At 43.6% G+C, this 21827-nt stretch overlaps 1 protein-coding gene across 4 annotated transcripts in view; it reads right to left on the bottom strand.

Annotated features, from left to right (window-relative positions):
- armc3 (armadillo repeat containing 3) overlaps window positions 1–21827 on the bottom strand; it is a 191054-nt gene that overhangs the window by 117199 nt on the left and 52028 nt on the right. Inside the window, exons 3-5 of one of the 4 annotated variants that reach the window (XM_038798111.1) lie at window positions 20200–21365; window positions 17499–17624; window positions 11878–11946 (exon numbers count right to left, since the gene is read on the bottom strand). In XM_038798111.1, coding sequence (XP_038654039.1) covers window positions 11878–11946; window positions 17499–17610 — 181 coding nt within the window. In that variant the 5' untranslated portion in view covers window positions 17611–17624; window positions 20200–21365. The remainder of the gene's footprint in view (window positions 1–11877; window positions 11947–17498; window positions 17625–20199; window positions 21366–21827) is intronic. The other 3 variants (XM_038798109.1, XM_038798113.1, XM_038798110.1) reach the window with 3 other exon arrangements.

Raw genomic sequence — 21827 nt, 5'->3', positions numbered from 1 at the left:
GCGGAAAATTGGGGTTATTTCTCACTGTGGCAGGACAAGACATGAACTTTTTAATGAGTTTCATTGTAGAAATAGTGACGATCAGAAAATTTTTAATGCAGTAATGAAAAGATTTGATCTACATTGTAAAGCTCGAATAATGAAACATAGGAGAGATTTATGTTTAAGAAACGGGTTCAAAAAGCAGGTGAATCAATAGATTATTTTGTCTCGAGTCTCTGTTTAAGAGCGCAGATTTACAACTTTTCAACGCTAACAGATTCCCTCCTCTGTGAGCAAATCGTATTTGGTGTAAAAAAGGAAAAACTTTGTGAGCATTTGCTTAGGCAGCACAATTTATCTTTAGAAGATGCAATAAGTGTATGTCGAGCGAGTGAGCTTGCCGCGAGCAAGTATGCCGATATACAATCCCAGGAAAAAAATGCGAAAGAAGACAACGTGGCTAACGCCATTAATGCTGTGGCACAGTTTTTTTTTAAATGGGCACTGCAGCTAGCGCCCACTTTGAAAATGACATAAACAGCGTCGTGACGTGTGAATGTTGTGGCCACGCCCACCAAGGAACAAAATGTCCAGCCATCGGGAAAGTATGTGCAAACTGTGGCAAACTTAATCATTACACTTCACAGTGCCGTTTAAATACAAAAAAAAGTAATACGAAAAGCTTTTTTAACAAGTGTGCAAATGGATCAAATGGAGAAAAAAAAATTCTCATTCCAATGATGAAGCACAACAATATGATTTAGAAGACACATTCTTTGTTGACTCAGTCAACAAGATTGATACTGCTGACAAACAACATTTAAAGCAGAATATCATCTGTTCACATGAAGAAAGATTGGAACATACCATTGAAAGTAAATGGGTCCAAAATATTTTATAAGTTGGATACTGGAGCTCATGCAAATCTGATCACGGAATCAGACCTCTCTACAGTGTCCTCCTCCAATTGAAACTACTAAATGCCAATTGAGGGACAACAATGGCTCCATCATTAGCACAAGAGAGTTGTGTTGTCTAACTGTAAGCAACAATGAAATCCACCTGCCAGTGCAATTTGCATTAGTTGATGCCAGTAAATCTCTACTAGGTGTTGATGCTTGTCTGATGCTGAATCTTGTAAAAAGGATTCACAAGCCAATCGATGTGTTGGTTCACAGAAAGATAGCATAGAGGACATCCTTGCTAGGTTTCCAAATGTATTCACTCATATGGGTATGTTCCCGTTTAGCTATAAAATACAGCTTAAAGAAATTGCTACACCAGTAATACATCCTCGGAGAAGAGTACCAGCCCCTCTTAAAGAATGTCTCAAGCAGGAACTGGATCATACACAGAAACTGAACATCATATCCAAGATAACTGAACCTACAGATTGGGTTAGTTTCATGGTATGTGTGCGAAACCTATGCAGACCCAAACGATCTGAACAAGAATATCAGAAGAGAGCACTATCCAATTCCTAAACACGAAGGGATTACAGGTGAGGTAGCACACGCAAAACTTTTCTCTAAGTTAGATGCCTCAAAAGGATTTTGGCAGCTACAACTTGATAGGTCCAGCAAAATGCCCTGTACTTTTAATACGCCGTATAGAAGATATTGTTTCAGTCGCATGCCCTTTGGAATCATCTCTGCCTCAGAAATTTTCCATAGAGCAATGGAAACCATAACAGAAGGGAGGAAGTGGAGGACCAACCGGAGGCTGCAGGACAGACGCAGAATCGAGGGTCCAGCAAGCCCGGTGGGCCAGGGAGGCCCTCATACTTGCCAGCTTCACATAGCATGTGGCCTGGTTTACACCCCCCCCCCTCCTAATTTCCCACCCTCCAAGGGTCTGTGTTACATCAATTCAGTGTGCCGGAACTGTGTCGGCACTGTCAGCAGGTCACTGTTGAGAGTAGGGTGTGATGATAACCTGCAGAGGGCTGATGCCCCTCAATCTATGCTATAGGCTGACCCCTGCCTGTCTGCTGTGTGCTCGCTCACACCCATCACCTGCACGCAGTGTACCCGGGTTTGGGGGGTGGCGTGTTTGTGGAGGGGGCTAGGAGTGGGGGCTGGAAGAGGGTTTCGGGGAGAGGCCAGTATGAGCTCGCCAGGACATGGTGCTGGGCGGAGCCAAGTGTAGGCTCATGCGAGGGCAGATTGGTGGTGCCAACTCACCTGTGCGGCCCAGTGTATTCTTGCGGCACTGGGTGCCAGTCCTCCTGGTCACACTGCCCAAGCTGACAGCTACTGCCACTTCATCCCAGGCAGCACAGTCTCCCCTGGTGTTCATCCTCTGGGATCCTCAGAAAAACTGGGCAACCCTCCTGGCCTTGGCCAGCTTTAAGAACCTCCCTAGGTCTGCATCCCCAAGTCGTTGGGCCAGTCGTCTTGGCATTGTGGCTGAGAGCTGAGTGGGGTCGGCTGTGTAAGTGCAGTTTAAGTGCTGCTGTGCCTGGTTAGTGGAAGACTGGCGAGCGCAGTCCCGGTGAATCAGCTGGTGAGCCTTCATTTGCGGCCTGAAGCCCATGGGGCCTCCATAAGTGGACCAATTAAAGTTGTATTGCGGTGATGGTCTTGCCGGGCCGAGCACAGGGCCGTGTGCAGCAGTTCCCACTCACTACCACACTTAGAAACGTTTATGGAAGAATTGTGCCCTGTGCTTGTCGTCGGACAACAGAACACAGGCCTTTCAGCACCCGAGACATTGGTGGGATCTGGTTCGATTGGTTGGCTGGTGGTCAATGAATTGGCCAAAAAGGCTGTATTGTGCCCGGTAACAGGCAGTGATTGGACCCTATCCGAGTGGGATGATTTTTCAGAGAACTACGGAAAGCAGTCGGATCCTGGATGCGAAGAGGAGCAGCTGTTAGTGTCTGTTTCTCTCAGTCTCTCTACAGAAATATTGCCTATCTGCTATTTCTCTGAACATGCAAAGAAGTCTTGAGACCTGGATGGAAGTACGGTGAAAATCATTACAGGCTGAAAGCCGAAACTTTGAACTGAAAGCCTAGATTGAAGGAAGGTGCGCTCGAGGACAACAATCAGAAACAAAGACTCTTATTTCTTACTTAATATTTTACACATATGTACACACTCACACATATATATTGTGATATATATGGGGCAGCACGGTGGCCTAGTGGTTAGCACAACCGCCTCACGCCGCTGAGGTCCCAGGTTCGATCCCGGCTCTGGGTCAATGTCTGTGTGGAGTTTGCACATTCGCCCCGTGTCTGCGTGGGTTTCGCCCCCACAACCCAAAAATATGCAGAGTAGGTGGATTGGCCACGCTAAATTGCCCCTTAATTGGAAAAAATAATTGGGTAATCTAAATTTAAAAAATATATATATATATATATTGTGATATATATTATATATTGAGGGTGGGGCACGTTAAGGTGGGGGGGTTAGGAGCTAGATAATAGTTAATCTGTTGAATTTGATGCATATTTAATTATAGTTATTGTTGTTCATAATATTAATGGTGCTTAAATTTACAAACCTGGTGACTGTAGTTATTGGGCAGCCCAATGACCAAAGACTTTGGGTGTTTTTTCGGAGAATTTTTTGTTAATTTCAATTGTGTTGTGACTCTGGGTCAAGTGGGGTGGAATTTAGCGTGCACTAGCCCAATGGGCCGTAACACTTGCCTCAGCACAAGGTTATGCTTATGGTGGTTAGAGAAAGCCGGCAATGAGAATTTTGGAGTAATCAAGTCTGAAATTAATGGAAGGCATGGATGAAGGTTTCCATGTAGACAGGCTGCAACAGGGAAGGGTTAGACAATGCTATTGAACTGAAAGTTGTAGACTTTGATGGAGAAGATACTGAGTTGGAAGCTTATTGATATTGAGTTGGGCAGCACAGTAGCACAGCAGTTAGCACTGTTGCTTCACAGTGCCAGGGTCCCAGGTTTGATTCCCAGCTTGGGTGGCTGTCTGTTCGGAATCTGCACGTTCTCCCCGTGTCTGCGTGGATATCCTTCGGGTGCTCCGGTTTCCTCCCACATGTCCCGAAAGACGTGATGTTGGGTGAATTGGACATTCTGAATTCTCCCACTGTGTACCCGAACAGGTGATGGAGTGTGACGACTAGGGGCAACAGAACACCAGGATTTTACGTGGGAAGGCCACACCATCAGATTATACCAGGACATGAGTGCAAGTGAAGCCAAGAAAAGGGACGCATTTAAAAAGTGAAATCTTCCCTGTACAGGAATGGAGTGAACCTCAGGATGATTTATCCAGCCCACCTTTGTATAATATTCCGTGAAAAGGACTATTGTTTTGATTTACTGGGAGGTGCAGATTCCTTTGTCCAGAAGCACAATTTGTTTTACGTTTAATCTGTTGTATGACTCATTGTATAGACAATTTTCATTTCTGTTGTTTGGGTGTATTCTTGACAAATTTAGTTGAACTTAGTAGGGATTTCTGCTGCTCGCTCCTTACAATAATTTATTTTCATTACTACTATTTGATGCAACTTTCAATCATCCTCATGGCAATCCAAGGTTTTTATTCTCCATTTGGCAGTCTCTCTGCTACCAAGGTGTGCTAGTTAGCGGGAACGATATTAAAGGGTTTTCTGCAGCACATAACACTTTTTAGAACGAGTTTAGGGATTTTGTTGAGTTTTGTTTGGTTATTTGTACTGTACAAGGTTAAGTTGTTTGCCACCATTCCATTTGCTTTTCGGCGTGGTTATGCTCGGCTGAGAAGGCATGTTTGGGTTGTGGAGGAGCAGGATGGGGTGGGTTTTAGTTTTAGTTTGCTGATGGCGTCTACTGGTCTCTCTTTGTCGAATCACCGGACGTGGCTCAGTGGCCAGCTTGGGTTGATCTTCTTCCTTTGTGCCCCTTCTTTAACACCCCTCCTGCCAATAGCTTACTCTGATTTGAGAGTTGATGGGAGCCCCCTCTCCCCCCCAATCTGAGGGGATCGTTAGTGGTTTGAATGGCCCTGTGAAACAATTGAGAGCATCCTAAATTCTGATTTTTTTTTTTTGGGGCAGAAACCCATTTTCCCAGTAAAGATCAGACCAGGCTATGCAAAAGATGGATTCGACAAGTTTTTCATTCTAGTTTTAAAGCAGGGAGAGAGGCATCGTGATTTTAATCAACAAAAGAGTCCAATGTTCCTCATCCCAGACTATGGCTGTCCTAAATGGTCCCATAGAATCGTATGCGGCTCCCTATTGAACACCAGTGTTTCCAGTGGCGGACTGGCCAGGGTGTCAGCTTGCCCGATGGCAAGTGGGCCCCTGATGAAGTGGGCCCCCTATATCAAATAAAAATGCAATAAAGAAACAAACACAGACAACTGTTTTAGTAATAAAAAGGAATAAGAAAAAAAAGAGAACAGGACACAAATAAGCAGTGCATGAAAAGGAACGAAGCAGGGGAGGTAGTGGAAGGATGTGGAATAGGGGGGCCCGGGTCGGGCATAATTAAGGAAATTCCATGTTTTCAGCAAGTGTGTGTGAATTTAAAGATAAAGTTACAATTCGTGATTTGAGATGGTCGGCAACTTCAAAGGATATCAAGCAGTAGTCTTGGTTCAGCCGGTACATCGGTCCGGGGCCCGGGGAGCCAAGAAGGGGCCCGTGAATCTCTGAAGGGCCCTTAAAAATTATAATTAATTAGATAAATAAATCTCCAACTTCTTTCCTGAGATTTGTATTCCAACTTAATAAAATATAATTGTTTTTAAAAAGAGCAATACCAAATAAAAATGCAATAAAGAAACAAACAATCACTCAGTGCATGAAGGAACAAAGCAGTGTTAAACGGATGTGAAAAGGAGTGGGTGACAGGGTGCTGGTTCACCCGGGTCGGACATAGTTGGAAATCCAAGTTTTCAGCAAGAGTGTGTGAATTCAAAGATAAAGTTACAGTTCGTGATTTGAGATGGTCGGCAACTTGAAAGGATATCAAGCAGTACATAGGGTCGTGAGGTCACCGAAAAGGAGAAGCGGTACCTTTGACCGTGAATCATGAGGTCAAAGATATTGAAGTGATAAGCCATGATCGGTAAACTCAAAGGGTTGCAACTTGTAATACTACAATGGTATCAAACTGGACATGTTAACTTTGGTCGTGGGACCATTTTTAATGTCTTACTATAGTCGGACCAAACTTCTAAGTTTCAACAGTTGTCTCAGTTGCTTGCTGGTGTGAACACTGGATTGTCTCCTCTTCTGAAGCTGCATAGGCCATAGTAGCATTGACTAATGAACATAGCCTATTGAAGTGTAAGTAAGTTATTTTATATTTTTTTTATCAAGTAGGGGTTTATCAGGCGTTCCTTCAAGTTATTCTTGCAATCATCAATATTCATTTTTCCCAATGTGGGCTATTTTTAATTAAGTTTGTATTTCAGAAATATTGCCCCTACCAGCATGGAAAAGAAAAAGCATAAATCTGGGTCACGAAAACGCAAAGAACAAAAAGAAGCAGAAAGGAAGGAATCAGCCAAGCGATGCAGGCCTATTACAGAATTTATAACACCACAAGCACAATCCACATCAATATCCAGTTCTGCAACAAATAAATCAAGAAGCAAGAAACAATGCTCATGGTGATGATGCAATGACATGTGAGTTACAAGAACAGAGAAGAGCTACTTTGAATGTAGAGACAAATACAAGTGCATCCATTACTAATCAACCCAGGCCCAATATTTCTTCTGTCTTCCTTGTTCCGGTATCTGTACTGCCTGTAGTTGCAACATCTGAACACATAGCTTCAACTAGTGACAGAGAATCAGATATTCCTTCAAACATAAATTACTTGGTTTCTGAAGCACATCCTGTAAATGAACCTACGCAAGAAAATGAAAGATCAATTACTGGAATCTTCCAATATCCATCACGAGCAAAGATAAAACAGTTTTTTGCTGAACATCCACTTCAGCCACTTGATGATCTGCCATTTGATGCTCGTTTGTACGAGAGGAAAATTATGAATGACTCAGTCCCAAGAAAATGGCTAACATATAACAAAGAAAATAGATGCTTATATTGTTCATACTGCTTAGCCTTTGAGTTTTCCAGCACTTGTAATCCATTACCCTTTGTACGTGGCTTTAGTGACTACAGGCGTATTAGCCAGAGCTTGACTTTATATGAATCGACAACAACACATGTCAGAAATGCATCAGTGTGGTTAATGATGGTACCTTAGATAAATTTTTTGCAGCATCACTAATTAGAAGGAAAGAAGAAGTATTGAAGCAGAGAAGTATTGTCATGAGGATTATAGACATCATAAAGATGTTAGGCAAGCAAGCACTTCCTTTTCAAGGTCACAGAAATGAATCGGCCTACACTCTAGATAATGAGGTTCTGAATCATGGCAATTTTTTAGCTACAGTGCAGTTGATGGCAAAATATGATCCCATTATGGCAGCTCATATTTCTGCAGTGCAAAGCAAGTCTAAACAAAGAATTAAACGATTAGAGCAACAAGGAAAGGCTCAAAGTAAAGGCCGTGGTGGACTTGTTGCATACCTGAGTAAAACAACAATAAACATGTTAGTCAAAATTATGAAGAATATGATACAAGAAAGAATTAGTCATGAAGTTTCTCAAGCAAAATATTATTCTATTCAGGTTGATTCAACACAAGATAATTCATCCATCGATCAGTTTAGCATTATTATTCGGTATGTGCTTAAAGGTATTATCTGTGAGCGACTACTGTACTTTCACTTGTGCCAAGTAATGATGGTACAGGACAGGGATTTTTTGATCTATTGATTGAAACATTACAGCATCTTAAAATTGACCCCCAAAAATGTTTATCTGATAGCACAGATGGCGCTGCAAGCTACCATGGCCAGTATAATGGTTTACAAAGTAAAATTGCTGATGTGGCTGATCAACATGTTCATATATGGTGCTACGTCCATGTCTTGAATTTGGGGATAACTGAAACAACAAAATGTTGTGTGCCTGCAGTTTCTTTTTTCAATTTGCTCCATAATATAGCAACGTTTGTGAAATCATCATACAAGAGAATGGCTGTATGGATAGAAGTTGTTGGAAAACATCTAGGACAAGAAAAAATGAAACAATTAAAGCTAATTGGTGAGACCAGATGGTCAGGAAAATCCAATGCAGCAACAACTATATTTGGACGTTTTGATGATGCCGCTGCCAGTACTTTCGTAAATCTATTGACATGCTTATCAATGATACAAGATTCAGAAAAGTTTGATGCAAAAACAAAAGATGAAGCAAATGTTTTACTTCAAAGTCTTCTAAAGTTTGAAACCATATTGACAGCATTTACTTACTTGTATATATTTGAAACTACAACCCCGTTATCAAGTTATCTACAGACAAGTGGTTTAGATATGTTTACTGCATGGAGTTTGGTCGATTCAGCTACAACAATGTTGAAGGAACAGACAAGAACATTTGATAACGTTCACAGCAAGTCTTTGGAATTTGTAAATAAATGTAATGACAGGATTTCACAGATGAATATGGATGAAAATCAAACATTGGAAATTGATGCATTGGAAACAGCATTGCCAGTTAAGAGGCAGAGGAAGAAGAAAAGAATGGCAGATGAGCTTATTGATGATGAAAGAAATTCCTCAGAATCTCTTGCTGATTTTCGAGTAAATGTGTTTAACCTAATAATGGATCGCATTGTCCAGTCACTAGAATCACACTTTGTACAACACAAACAGTTGTATAAAGATTTGTCCTGCTTGGACCCAGCAAAGTTTAAAACTATTGCAGAGAAGGGCCTTGAAGATGAAGCATTGGAAGGTATTATTAAGCTGTTTCCACAAATCAGCAAAGATCAAGTAATATTGGAATTGTTTTCTTTTGCTTCAAAATTAAAGCTATTGCTTAATGATGGTGAGAATATGGATTCCAGTTGCTGCAACAATTGTAAAATTTGCAGCACTTGCCCATCGTGTGTACTAAAAATTCTGGCATCCAACAGACTTCATGACAAGGCATATGATAACCTTTATATAAAGTCATCTGCACACTATCAGTTACTCAAGTCCAATGTGAGAGGACATTTTCAAAGCTAAAGATCATAAAGACAAGGTTAAGAAATTCGCTGTCTGAGGAGAATTTGGAATCATACATGTTGCTATCTATTGAAAAGGAATTGTTAGATGAATTGGATGCAGAAGCAATTATTGGCAGATCCGCACAATCATCTAGCGAACACAAACGATTGCTCTTAACATAGTGGACTGCATGCAATGCTCTTTGTGCTTTTGAACTATCTGTCAATGTGTAAATTGTGCAGTAAACTATTTAAAAATATCAACCAATTACTTAAAATTTAAAAAATTAAAAATTCAATTATAACATTCTGTATTTACATTTGGTATCGACTGCCAGTAATATGTACAGTATATGTACACTGTAATTACTAAGAAATACATTTTTTCCACAAAAATTTTAATTGTACCCTTTTTTCCATATGTATTTTAAAAAAATTCTATTTATTCATTATCAAAATTAAATGATAGCATTGTTGGGCCCCCTTTGTCTCCTGGCAACCAATATTTTTAGACCCAGTCCGCCACTGAGTGGTTCTGTTCAACATCTAAGCCCCTAATTTTATTTTCACAGCTTAAACGCAATTTTATTCACAATTCTATTACTCAACAAAATCTGACTCAGACTCACAGCTGAGCTTTGGGTTTTACCCACACTTAGTAAAGGAGGCTGGCAGGCTACAGACACTCGATGTGGATGTCATCTCTGGGTTCGAAAGCCAGGGTCCTTTCTTCTTGCGATGGTTGTGCCTGGAGTGCTCCCAGGTTTTTTAATTAAATTGCAGAATGTAGGTGTCGCTGGTTAGGCCAGCATTTATTGCCCATTGGGCATTAATTGGGGTGATAAAAATTTAATCAACTCTTTGCTGTCTTCCCTTCTGGACCCAAATTTGGATCAATCAAAATCCAAATTTTGTCCCATGGGGAGTAGCCAGAGCTTTGTCTTCCTTCATGGCTCAGATGGGATGGGTAGACCCCTGCTATTTTTTTTTACATCTGAATGACAGGGATTTCTTCTTTTTCTCTCTTGTTGACCATGTGTATTCTCGTATTGATTTTTAAAATTCTGGATAGGGTTCTCCTCCCATCGATGGTGGCGGCTGAGTACTCAGCAATTGTAATGTCTGACCGCGCCCCAAACTTTGTTGGAGTCTAGCCACACCCAACGTCTACTGTGGAGGTTGGATACTACTTTGCTGGCTGAGCCTGTCCACCTCTATTGACGACTACATTGAATTAAATAGGTCCGACTCCATCTCCCCTTCCACGTTGTGGGAGGTTATTAATGTAGTCCTTCGGGAGGAAATTAGTTCTAATAGAGCACATGTGCTAAAGGCGAGGAAATTAGAACAGGAACTGGAGGACTCCATTTTAGAGGTGGATCACCAGTACTCACTTGATCCCACACCGGAATTATATGCAAGCAGACAAAACTTGCAAACATAGTTTGAGTTACTGACCACCAATAAGGCCGCATGTCTGCTCCAGTGCTTCAGGGGTACTTTGAACGAATATGGGGAAAAAGCCAGTGGTCTTATATCACACCAACATAAACACCAATTGGACTCCCGCGAGATCCCCCCAGGTACTCAACCCGGGCTGCAACCTCGTTTTCACCCCTCGCCAAGTCAATGCGGTTTTTACGTACTACTATTGTGACCTGTATAAACCAGAGCCTCCACAGACAAGTCGATCATGGATGATTTTCAGGACAGATTGCCCATCCCGTCTGTCGAAACAGTCAAGAGTTGTGAGTTGCCCCCCCACATTCAAGCCCAATGAGATTTTAAAATGCATTGGTCTTATTCAGGCTGGTAAGGTCTCTGGCCTGGATGGCTTTCCAATAGAGTTCTATAAGAAATTCTTGGAACAGCTTACACCTTTGCTGTTAGATATGTTCTACGACTCCCTGTCTCAAAGTTCATTACATACAGTCACAGTGGTTAGCACTGTTGCTTCACAGTGCCAGGGTCCCAGGTTCTTTGTGTGGAGGCTGCATGTTCGCCCCTCATCTGCATGGGTTTCCTCAGGGTGCTCTGGTTTCCTCCCACAAGTCCCGAAAGACATGGCGTTAGGTAATTTGAACATTTGGTCAACTGGGCCCTGCACTCGCAAGTGAAGTCTGGAGAGAGGCCATACACAGGGTCAACACCACGTCTCATGTGCCTGTTTGAGCCTAATTTTGTTCAAAGTGCTATATAGGACACACTTCACCACGGAAAGATGAGCGATTATTCCCCTGCATGTTGAGAACAGATGTGACCGCTTTTCGCTTGCCCCCACAGATCAACACATATTTGTGGTCCTGCTCCAGTTTCTGGGCTTACTTTTTTAACACTATGTTTATTATTCTCCAATTAGGTTTACAGCCATGCCCAATATATTTGCGGTTTTAGACTCCCTGGCAATTCACTCTTGGGTAGAGGCGGATGTTATTGCCTTTGCCTCATTGAAAGCACTGAGGCGGATACTGCTCAGTTAGAAGTCTCCCGCTCCGCCTATTGCCTCTAAGTGGCTTGGGGAATTAATATCCTTTTTGTAGAAAATTAAATTCACAATCAGGGGTTCTGTTGCAAGATTCTACCTGAGATAGCAATTTTCAAAGATCTGGACACTGTCAGCTGTTATTTTATTTTTCTTTGTTTTGTTTGTATTATTGGGATAATTTTCTTTTTGTTTTTATATTTGCAATAATTCTGGTTTTATACTGTACCTGTTTTGAATCAAAAATGTTTCTTGTGTTATTTGGAAGAAATTAAAACCTATGAAATATACAAATTTTAAAAATAAATTTATTCTCAGAATTACATTATTTGTAGATTACGACTAATAAAAATGAAGCTTAGAATTACCATCTGGAGCTAGACATGCAATAATGGATGGTAGGAAATTCAATTGTCTCATTGATTTTCGAACTTCACCTGAAAAAAATTAAAATATCAGCATGAAGAAAATTAATCAACAGCTTTATATCTCTTTATTCACTTTACCAAAGCAAGGCCATTGCACCCAAAGGCTATTTCATTTGAACGCGACACAAATCATTGTTCAAAAAGAGAAAAAGGAGACAATTTTAACATGGAACAAAGAATATGTCTCGATGCAGTGTTAAGGTGGCCAAAGATGCAATTGTGTCTGGAAGCTTGCTCCAACATGTTGATGACCAGAATCTATTCAGGCACACTCAGCAAGTTGCGAGAAACACACGCCAGGGATTTGAATGTCTTAATCGTTCCACTAAAGCATTTGTTCAATGTAATATTGAATTTAACAACATTTCCATGGATTTCCCAAGCTCCACGAATCTAGCCTTTGGCACAAGAGTAAGAACACAGCAGCAACTCATGGGTCTCATTGAAAGTCAGGCAAGTGCTGCAATTATTACACAGTTTAAAAAAAATTCATTTATGGGATATGCTGGATGTGTTGATTTGATTTATTGTCACATGTACCGAGGTGCAATGAAAAGTATTTTTCTGCAGCCGAGGGAACGCACATAGTAGACAAAAGAATAATCAACAGAGAACATTCTCAAATGTTACATCGACAGTAAGTGGTTGGCTACAGTGTGGAACAAGGGGCCAAACAAAGCAAATACATGAGCAAGAGCAGCATAGGGTGTTGTGAAAAGTCTTCTTACAGGGAACAGATCAGTCCGAGGGGGAGTTGTTGAGGAGTCTTGTAGCTGTGGGGAAGAAGCTGTTCCTATGTCTGGATTTGTGGATCTTCAGACTTCTGTACCTCCTGCCTGAAGGAAGGGTCTGGAAGAAGGCAATGGGCGCGATTCTCCGCTCAGCAAATGCTCTTTTGAAGCTTGTGGGGGGCAGAGAGGGGAGTGAGCACCACGGCCGTGTTCGCGAGGGGACTGGCCTGCGATCGGTACCCACCGATCGTCGGGCCAGCGTTTCAAAGCGACGCACTCTTTCCCCTCTGCCGCCCCGCAAGATCAAGCCGCCACGTCTTGCGGGGCAGCAGAGGGGAAGACGGCAACCCCACATGCGCGGGTTTGAGCCATCAGCCATCGTGACATTAGCCGCGCATGCACGGGTTGGAGCCGGCCAACCTGCCCATGCGCGGCTGGCGTCACTTAGGCGCCGCCGTCGCATCATTCTCGGCACGCCACCTTGGCGCAAGAGTCAAGGCCTGGCGGCCGAGAGTTACAGAGCGCCGCTCCTAGGCCCCCCGGGTGGGGGTGAATAAGGTGAGAGGAGCGGCCTCCGAGGCCGTCGTGAAACTCGGCCGAGTTCACGACGGGGGGGGGGGGGGGGGGTCGAGTGTCAAGCTTGTGTGAGGCGCTGAACTGAGTTCACCACACTCTGCAGTTTCTTGCAATCTTGGACCGAGCAGTTGCCATACCAGCCGGATATGATGCTCTCTATTGCACATCTGTCGAAGTGTGTGAGAGTCCATGCAGACATGCCGAATTTCTTTAGCTTTCGTAGGAAGTAGAGACGTTGTTGGGCTTTCTTGACTGTTGCATCAATAGGAGTGAACCAGGACAGACATTTGGTGATGGTGACACCCAGGAAGTTTGGCTCCAACTCCATCTACAAATTTGCTGATGACACGACTGTAGTGGGTCGGATCACAAACAATGATGAGTCAGAATGCAGGAGAGAGATAGAGAAATAGTGGAGTGGTGTAACGACAACAATATCTCCCTCAACATCAGCAAAATTAAGGAGCTGGTCATTGACTTTGGGATGTGAAGTATCGTACACATCGTCTGCATCAATGCTGCCGAGGAAGCAATGGCTGACGGCTTCAAATTCCTAGGTGTGCACATCACCAACAATCTGCCCTGGCCCACCCACATCAATGCTACGACCAAGAAAGCACAACAGAGCCTATACTTCTTCAGGAAACTATGGAAATTCGGCATGTCCACATTAACTCTTAACAATTTTCACAGATGCACCACAGAAAGTATCCTATCTTGCTGCATCACAGCCTGGTATGGCAACTGCTCGGCCCAAGACCGTAAGAACCTAAAGAGAGTCGTGAACACAGCCCAGTCCAACATGCGAACCTGATTCCCATCCATTGTCTCTGTCTACACTTCCCGCTGCCTTGGGAAAGTGGGCAGCATAATCTTTTTAAAAATGTATTTTATTCCGAACTTTCAAAAGTACAAAAGCATAAACACATCGAAGGACATTCTCCACATTTCACAGTTTGTGCAAGTTTTTTTCCCCCTTTTCACCCCATTCTATCTACCTGCCCTGCCCCCCAGCACCTCCTCCCATTTCTCTTTAATCCTCACCACCTGCACTCGCCCCCCCAGCTCCCCCAGGCACCTGTATATATCCCCAATCCTACCCTCCCCTTCCACGTCTCGAAGCCAGAGTGAAACACCTGACCCTTTCTCAACCTGACCTGATCCTTCACCCGGAGGTGCGACTCCTGCAGAAAGACAAACACCCCCTTCAAGCTCCTCAAGTGCATGAATACTCGGGACCTCTTCACCGGCCCGTTTAGTTCTTGTATGTTCCATCTTATGAACTTACTAGAGCTTGCACCTCCACTCTCCTCTACTGTCCGCCATCCTCCCCTTCCAATTCTGTCCCCTTTAATTTCACTGTAAACTGGACCCATCCAAGATGGCCCCCTTCTCCATCCATAACCCGTTCCTACTCCAACCCTGCCACATCGTGTCCCTCCTCTCCCCACCTCGTCCCAACCCCATCGCACATGGCCAACCTCCGCGGCCACACCTCCACCTCACTTCTGTTCGCCAGCATTATCTGCCAGCTATTGCACAAAGACTCTTCCTATCTACCCCTCCAGCCTTCGCCCCGCCTTCTCCTCCTTGGTCTGTGCAAATGGCTCCCTGTGGACCCACCCTACCTCACACAAACAAAGACACATCAAAAAACACAGGTCACCCCCCCCGAAAAAGAAACACAAGTGGTCGGGGGTGGGGGGGAGAGAGTTGCCCCATTACAAGCTTTTTATCCGTTAGCAAACAAACAATCACAACAACAAACTTACCCCAGCCGAGAAGAAAAAAATCGCCCCATCCTCCAGCTCTCACACTACCCGCATATTCTGAACTCTGTTGTTCCAGCTACCATCAATGTTCAGTTCTCCCCCAGTTTATGGTCTCTAATAATGTCCCTGGCCTTCTCTGGAGTTTCAAAATAGTACTTCCGGCCTTCAAAAGTCACCCACAGTTTCACCAGCTACAGCATCCCAAACCTGATCTGCCTTCAGTAACAAACCACTTTGGCCTTGTTGAACCCGGCGCGCTTTTTCGCCAGATCCGCTCCAATGCCCTGATAGTATTGTACCTTGTTCCCCTCACATTCACAGTTCTGCTTCTCCCTGGCCCACCGCAGAATCTTCTCCATCTTCACAAACCTGTGGCGCCTCACAATCACCGCCGGTGGCTGCTCTCACACTCTTAGCTTCTGCCTTAGGGACTTGTGTGCCTTATTCACCTCTGGGGCCTTGTCCAGCACCCCGTTGGCCACCAGTCCACGAGCATCCATGAGACTTTTCTCGTGGCACCCGTGCCTTCCACACTTTCAGGCAAGCCAACAATATGCAGCTTCTGCCTTCTGGATCTAGTCTCCTGCCCCTCCACCTTTGCCCTTAGCGACTTGCAAAGGTCCCCCAAGAGTCCCAACTCCACTGCCACCACCCAATCAACTCCAATGCCACCACCCAACCACTGTGGTCAGACATCACCTTTTCCATCTCCCGGATCCCTGTGCCTCCAAGCACTTCTCGACTCTTTCCATTGAGCCTTTCAAAGGTATTACTGCTCCCTCAATGGCCTTCAACCGGTCTTCCTGCATCTCCTTTCACTGCTGGCGGAACCCGTCTCTGATGAACGCCATCAGCTGCTCCATCTGGGGCTTTCCAGCGAGCAACAACCTTCCTCCCCACAATCTTTCCAATTGTTGCTGCGCCACAGATCTCCTCCAGTTCCTTGGCCAGGTCTTTAACCTTCTTCTGCCGGGTCTGATTAGCAGCAGACATGCCACTCCCGGGTGGAACCTCTCCTCCACACCTTCAGCTACACTTTCCTGTGAAAATTCTCCCACTTTTGGGTAAATTCTCCCACTTTTGGGTAAAAAAAAGAGCTCATATTGAAGCATTTGATCTGGAGCTGCACTGTGTCCAACCGCTCATTCGCCACCGGAAATCTAGCAGGCAGCATAATCAAAGACCCCTCCCATCTTGGTTATTCTCTCTTCCATCAGCAGGGGATATAAAAGAACATGCACGAACAGACTCAAAAACAGCTTCTTCCCCGCTGTTGCCAGACTCTTGAATTCCTCTTATGGACTGAATTGAACTCTCCATGCATCTTCTCTGCAGAGTAGTACTACACTCAGTATGCTTCACCCCATGTCTATGTCTATGTATTTACATTGCGTGTCTATTGTATGTCCTATGTTTTTTATGTATGGAACGATCTGTCTGGACTGTTCACAGAACAATACTTTTAACTGTACCTTGGTACATATGACAATAAACTCAAATCCAAATCCAATCCAATCCAATCGACATGCAAGTTGTGACTATTACCAGAGGACCCTCCACAGACCGTATCTTCTGTGAAGACTGGGATCAAATAAGGCTGTGTCATCACACCGATCCTCTTCTCCATCTCCCTTGCTGTAATATTGCCCCTCACCTTCAGCAAATTACCCAAAAGCATGGAGATAATTTACAGAACTGACAGAAAACTGTACACTGCCTTCAAACCAAAACCAAAATTACTGCGACTTCAGTCATTGAAATTCAGCATTCGGATGATTCTTGTGTGCTCACTCATTCAGAAACAGAGCTCCAGGTCATTGTCGACTCCTTCTTGAAAGCATACGGGACACTGGGCCTTTAATTAAACACCTGTTCAATGCCACCTCAGTGACTGCACTACAATTATTTCTTCCATCCCAAATCATGATATCGGGACAAATGTTCCCTCTCAAGTTGAATTGTCTTCGTGATTTAAATTGTGCTCCTATCAAAAATCTTGTCTGATGTGGAGAGAACTGGCGTACGGCACCAAAATAGACGATCATCCATGATCAGATTGAGTGGCGGAGCAGGTTAGATGAGCTCAGTGGACTTCTCTCGCTTCTAATTTCTATGCTTTTATAAACAATCTCTCAATCACAGCTAATTTTCTCTATTTCTCTACTTTTCGTGTCTCTCTACAGTACAATGTCCAATGCTATCAGATTTCCTTCTTACTTCTTCTAAACTCCAACTATGCCTTCTATCAAAAATAACAATAACTGTGGCAGTATTAAGATTCATCAGTCTTTCTCTGCAAGGAAATTATAGAATTGTTTATGTCTATCAGTCTTTCTTTTTTCATATAATATTTGGGATTTTAAAGCCAAGTTCTCTTTTATTCTTTTTAGTTTTCATTATGTCCTGCACCACAGACTTTGATTCTTTACCTTGCTTTCTCTATTTTCCCCAAAAAACAATAAATCCAGTTCAAGGTACTTACTATTGGTTGACATTACTCCAAAGGCCATAGTAGCATACATATGGATTTGTTTGTCTTCATGGGATATTAATTTAGCCAATCTTGGAATGGCTCCAAGTCCCAGAAGATTCATTTTGTTGTCATCCCCTAGAACAAAACAAACACCACCATCATTATCTATTGTGCCAAACTTAAAGCTTAAGATGTCCTTGTTAGGTGAATTGGACAGTCTGCATTCTCCCTCACTGTACCCAAACAGGTGCTGACGTGTGGCGACTAGGGGGTTTTCATAGTGGCTCCATTGCAGTGTTATTGTAAGCCTACTTGTGACACTAATAAAGATCATCATTATTATTGTTTGAAGGGGGAATGAGGAAATTCTTGGAAACACATCTGGATTTTGGGCTGATGGGGAAGGAAGGAGACTCACCATCGATCTTAAAGTCAGTCTCACTGAGACAGCGGCTGATCTCAAAGTGAGTGGAGGGCGGCTCCCCATTTTAAATATACATCAAACCTCTTATGCACACACAGCACAATTTTATACATAGATCTGATTGACAAGGTTAAGAGTAACTGAAACTCAACACACATCAACAAGATTAACTGTCGCAGAAATTGAACCAACACTGACAACATTAATGGTAACAGAAATTCAAGATTAATTGCCAATGGTAACAATGGCAGACATTAAACATGCATCTGATTCAGAAGGTTAACCCTGAAGTTGGTTTCTTTGTGTGACCCTTGACTCCCTGCTGCCCATGAGCTGTACTTGAACAGATGCATTTCCCTCCTGACTGGGATGGATGAAGTTCCCAAACCCGTCGCCCCAGAGCCGAGTTCAGAATGGGGCAAACATGAATCATCTTTGTGACAATGGACCAATTGAAAGGTGGGAAGATCCCACAGGAGACACAGGAATTATCTGCTAGATCAAGTATAAGGGGTACTGACTGTGGTACTTGTGGAAACATATTCCAGTCAGCAGTCACTTGGTTTTGGGTGGGAGATGCAGGCCTGGAAAAAAAAAAAGAGTGCGAAACACTGCTGGAAACTAACTGTGCAGAAGGAGTATCGGCAGGAAATGAATATAAAGATAATTGATTTTTTTAAAAACTCTTCAGCTGTAGGTGCAGACTAACCTGGCTGATCAACTACTGCAGGGATGGAAGTGACTGCTGAAGGCTGTGTTGGTGGCAGTGACTGTAACAGTGACCCAGGGAGGCAAACGTCCATGGCACCGGCCTCTACATCAGCCTCATGTGGTCATACACTGTACTGCAGTGAGAATTTACCCAGGGAGAAATTGAGAAAAGAGGTCACGCGAGGGGAACTTCCAGGTGGTGGTGTTCCCATGTATCTGCTGCCGAAATCAGTTGAGATGGTAGTGGTCATGGATTTGCAAGGTGCTACCCAAAGGGCTTTGGTGAGTTCCTGCAGTACATCTTGAAGATGTACTGCTGCTAGTATGTACCGGTGGTGGAGGGAGTGAATGTTTGCAGATGGGATGTCAATCAAGTGCTCTGCTTTGTCCTGGCTGGTGTCACGTTTCTTCAGTGTTGTTGGAGTTGCACTCATCCAGGCAAGGGGAGAGTATTCCGCCACATTCCTGACTTGTGCCTTGTAGACTGTGGACATGCTTTGGGGTGTCAGGAGGAGAGTTACAAACCGCAGGATTCCTAGCCTCTGAAGTGCTCTTGTAGCCATAACAGTCACAAATGTAGCCTGGGGAGGCACAGTGGTAAGTATTGCTGCCTCACAGTGCCAGGGACCCGGGTTCAATTCCAACCTCCAGTGACTGAGTGGGGTTTGTATATTCTCCCTGTGTCTGCGTGGGTTTCCTCCGGATGTTCCGGTTTTCTCCCATAGTCCAAGCATGTGCAGGTTAGGTGGATTGGCCATGATAAACTGCCCTTTAGGGTGGGGTTGCAGGAATAGGTCAGGCGATTAGGCTTAGGTAGGGTGGTCCTTCAAAGGGTTGGTGCAGACTCAGTCGGCCAAATGGCTTTCTTCTACACTGTAGGGATCTATGATTTTAAGAGTAGCTGCAAACCACCCTGACTTGGAAATGTATTGCCATTCCTTCACTAACCCTGGGTCAAAATCTTGGAACTCACTCCCTAACACCATTGTATGTATATCTACACTACATAGACTGCAGCAATTTAAGACAACAGTTTTCTTTGGCTAGTCCAGGTAAGTTTCTGGTCAATGGCAACTCCCAGAATGTTGACGGTGAGAGACTCTCTGACGGTAATGCCATGGAATGTTGAGGGGTGAGATTTGCTCTTATTGAAGATGGTCATTGTCTAGCACTAGTGTGGCGCAAATATTATTTGCCAGCCCAGACCTGGATATTGTCCAGGTCTTGCTGCATTTGGACATGAACTGTTTCAGGATTAGATGCATGCATGGTACTGAACATTGTACAATTGGCAGTGAGCATCCCCATTTCTGATCTATTGATGGAAGGAAGGTCATTGTTCAAGCAGCTGAAGGTGGCTAGGCCTAGTACACTACCTTGACGAGCTCCTACAGTGATGTCCTGGAGCTAAGATGAGTGACATCGAACAATCATAATCATCTTCCCTTGGATTAGGCATGACTCCATGCAGTGAAGAATTTCACGCCCGATTCCCATTGACTCCAATTTTGCAACGGCTCCTTAACTCTACACTTGGTAAAATACACCCTTGATATCAATGGCAATCACTCTCACCTCACGAGTGGAGTTCGGCTCTTTTGGATCAAGGCTGTAATGAGGTCCGGAGATGAGTGGCCTTGGTGGATCCTAAACGGAGCATCATTGAGCAGATTATTGTTAAGCAAGTGTCACTTGATAACACTGTTGATTACACTGTTCATCACTTTATTGATGATCGAGAAGACACTAATGGGGCGATAATTGAGTGTGTTGCATTTGTCTTGCTTTTTGTGTATAGGACATAGCTGGGCAATTTGCCATACTGCTGGGTAGATGTCAGTGTTATAGCATTGCTGGAACAGCTTGGCTAGGGGTGTGGCGAGTTCTAGAGCGCATGACTTCAATACTATTGCTGCAATATTGTCATGGTCGATAGCCTTTGCAGTATCCAGTGCCTTCAGGAGTTTCATAATGTCACATGGAATGAATCGAATTGGTTGAAGAATGACAGTTGTGATGCTGGGGACCGCCAAAGGAAATCACGATGAATCATCCACTCAACACTTCTAGCTGACAATTGTAGAAAATGTCTCAGCCTCATCTGTTGCACTGATGTGCTCGGCACCCATCTTCGAGGATAGGGACTTTTGTGAAGCTTCCTCATCCAGTGAGTTATTTAATTGTGTGAATGTGTGAACTACCATTCACAGCTAGATGTGGCAGGACTGCAGAACTAAATTTGATCCGTTGGCTCTGGAATCACTTAGCTCTGTCTATCACTTGCTGCTTATATGTTGGTTGGCACACAAGTAGTCCTATATTGTAGCTTCATCAGCTTTATTCTTCATTTTAGGTATGCTGCTCCTGCCATGCCCTCCTCCATTCTTCATTGAACCAGGGTTGATCATCTGGCTTGGTGGTAATGGTAGAGTGGAAGATATGCCAGGCAATGGGGTTACAGTACAATTCTGCGGCTGATGATGGTCTACATTGTCTCATGGTTGCCCAGTCTCGAGTTGCTAGATCTGTTCAAAATCTATCCCATTTAGCACGGTGGTAGTGCCACGCAACACAATGTGAAGATGGGACTTGCCTCTACGAAGACTGTGCAGTAGTCACTCCTACCGATGCTGTCATGGACAAATGCATCTGCTGCAGGTAGATTGATGTGGAAGAGGTCACGTATGTGTTTTCCTTTTGTTGATTCCCTCACCACCTCTTTGTCTCTCTGCTTCTTCCTACTAAAATGAATTATGAACTAATTACAATAATAAACCCTTTAAAATTACACACTGGAAGAAATATTGTTGCACGAGAATACCCTTCAAGATGAGTAGCGTGGAAACTATCACTAAAAATTACTAGTTTCATATTCTTTGCTTATTTAATGATGGGAACTTCAGCATACATTTTATTCTATTTCTTTGTTTTTGAAACATTCTACAGCTGAGAGTGTTTTATCGTGGGAGTTAACTCCCAAAACATCAAAACTGCTCCAGTCAGAGCTCTCAACCAGTTCAAATGACCAATCAACTTCACAATTGCTCTGTTTTTTTTTAAAGTATAAAATCCTCTACAGAACTCATATGAGTCACCACTATGAGGATAACATTCTCTCAATAGGTTTGTTGATTTAAAGTTATTCTAGGTTTACACTGGTTAATATCAGAGTCCATCTCATCTTCCACGCTGTAGGAAGCCCT

This window comes from Scyliorhinus canicula, chromosome 5 (assembly GCF_902713615.1).
Source record: "Scyliorhinus canicula chromosome 5, sScyCan1.1, whole genome shotgun sequence".
Lineage (NCBI taxonomy): Eukaryota > Metazoa > Chordata > Chondrichthyes > Carcharhiniformes > Scyliorhinidae > Scyliorhinus > Scyliorhinus canicula.
This window is presented reverse-complemented; position numbering and strand designations above follow the sequence as displayed.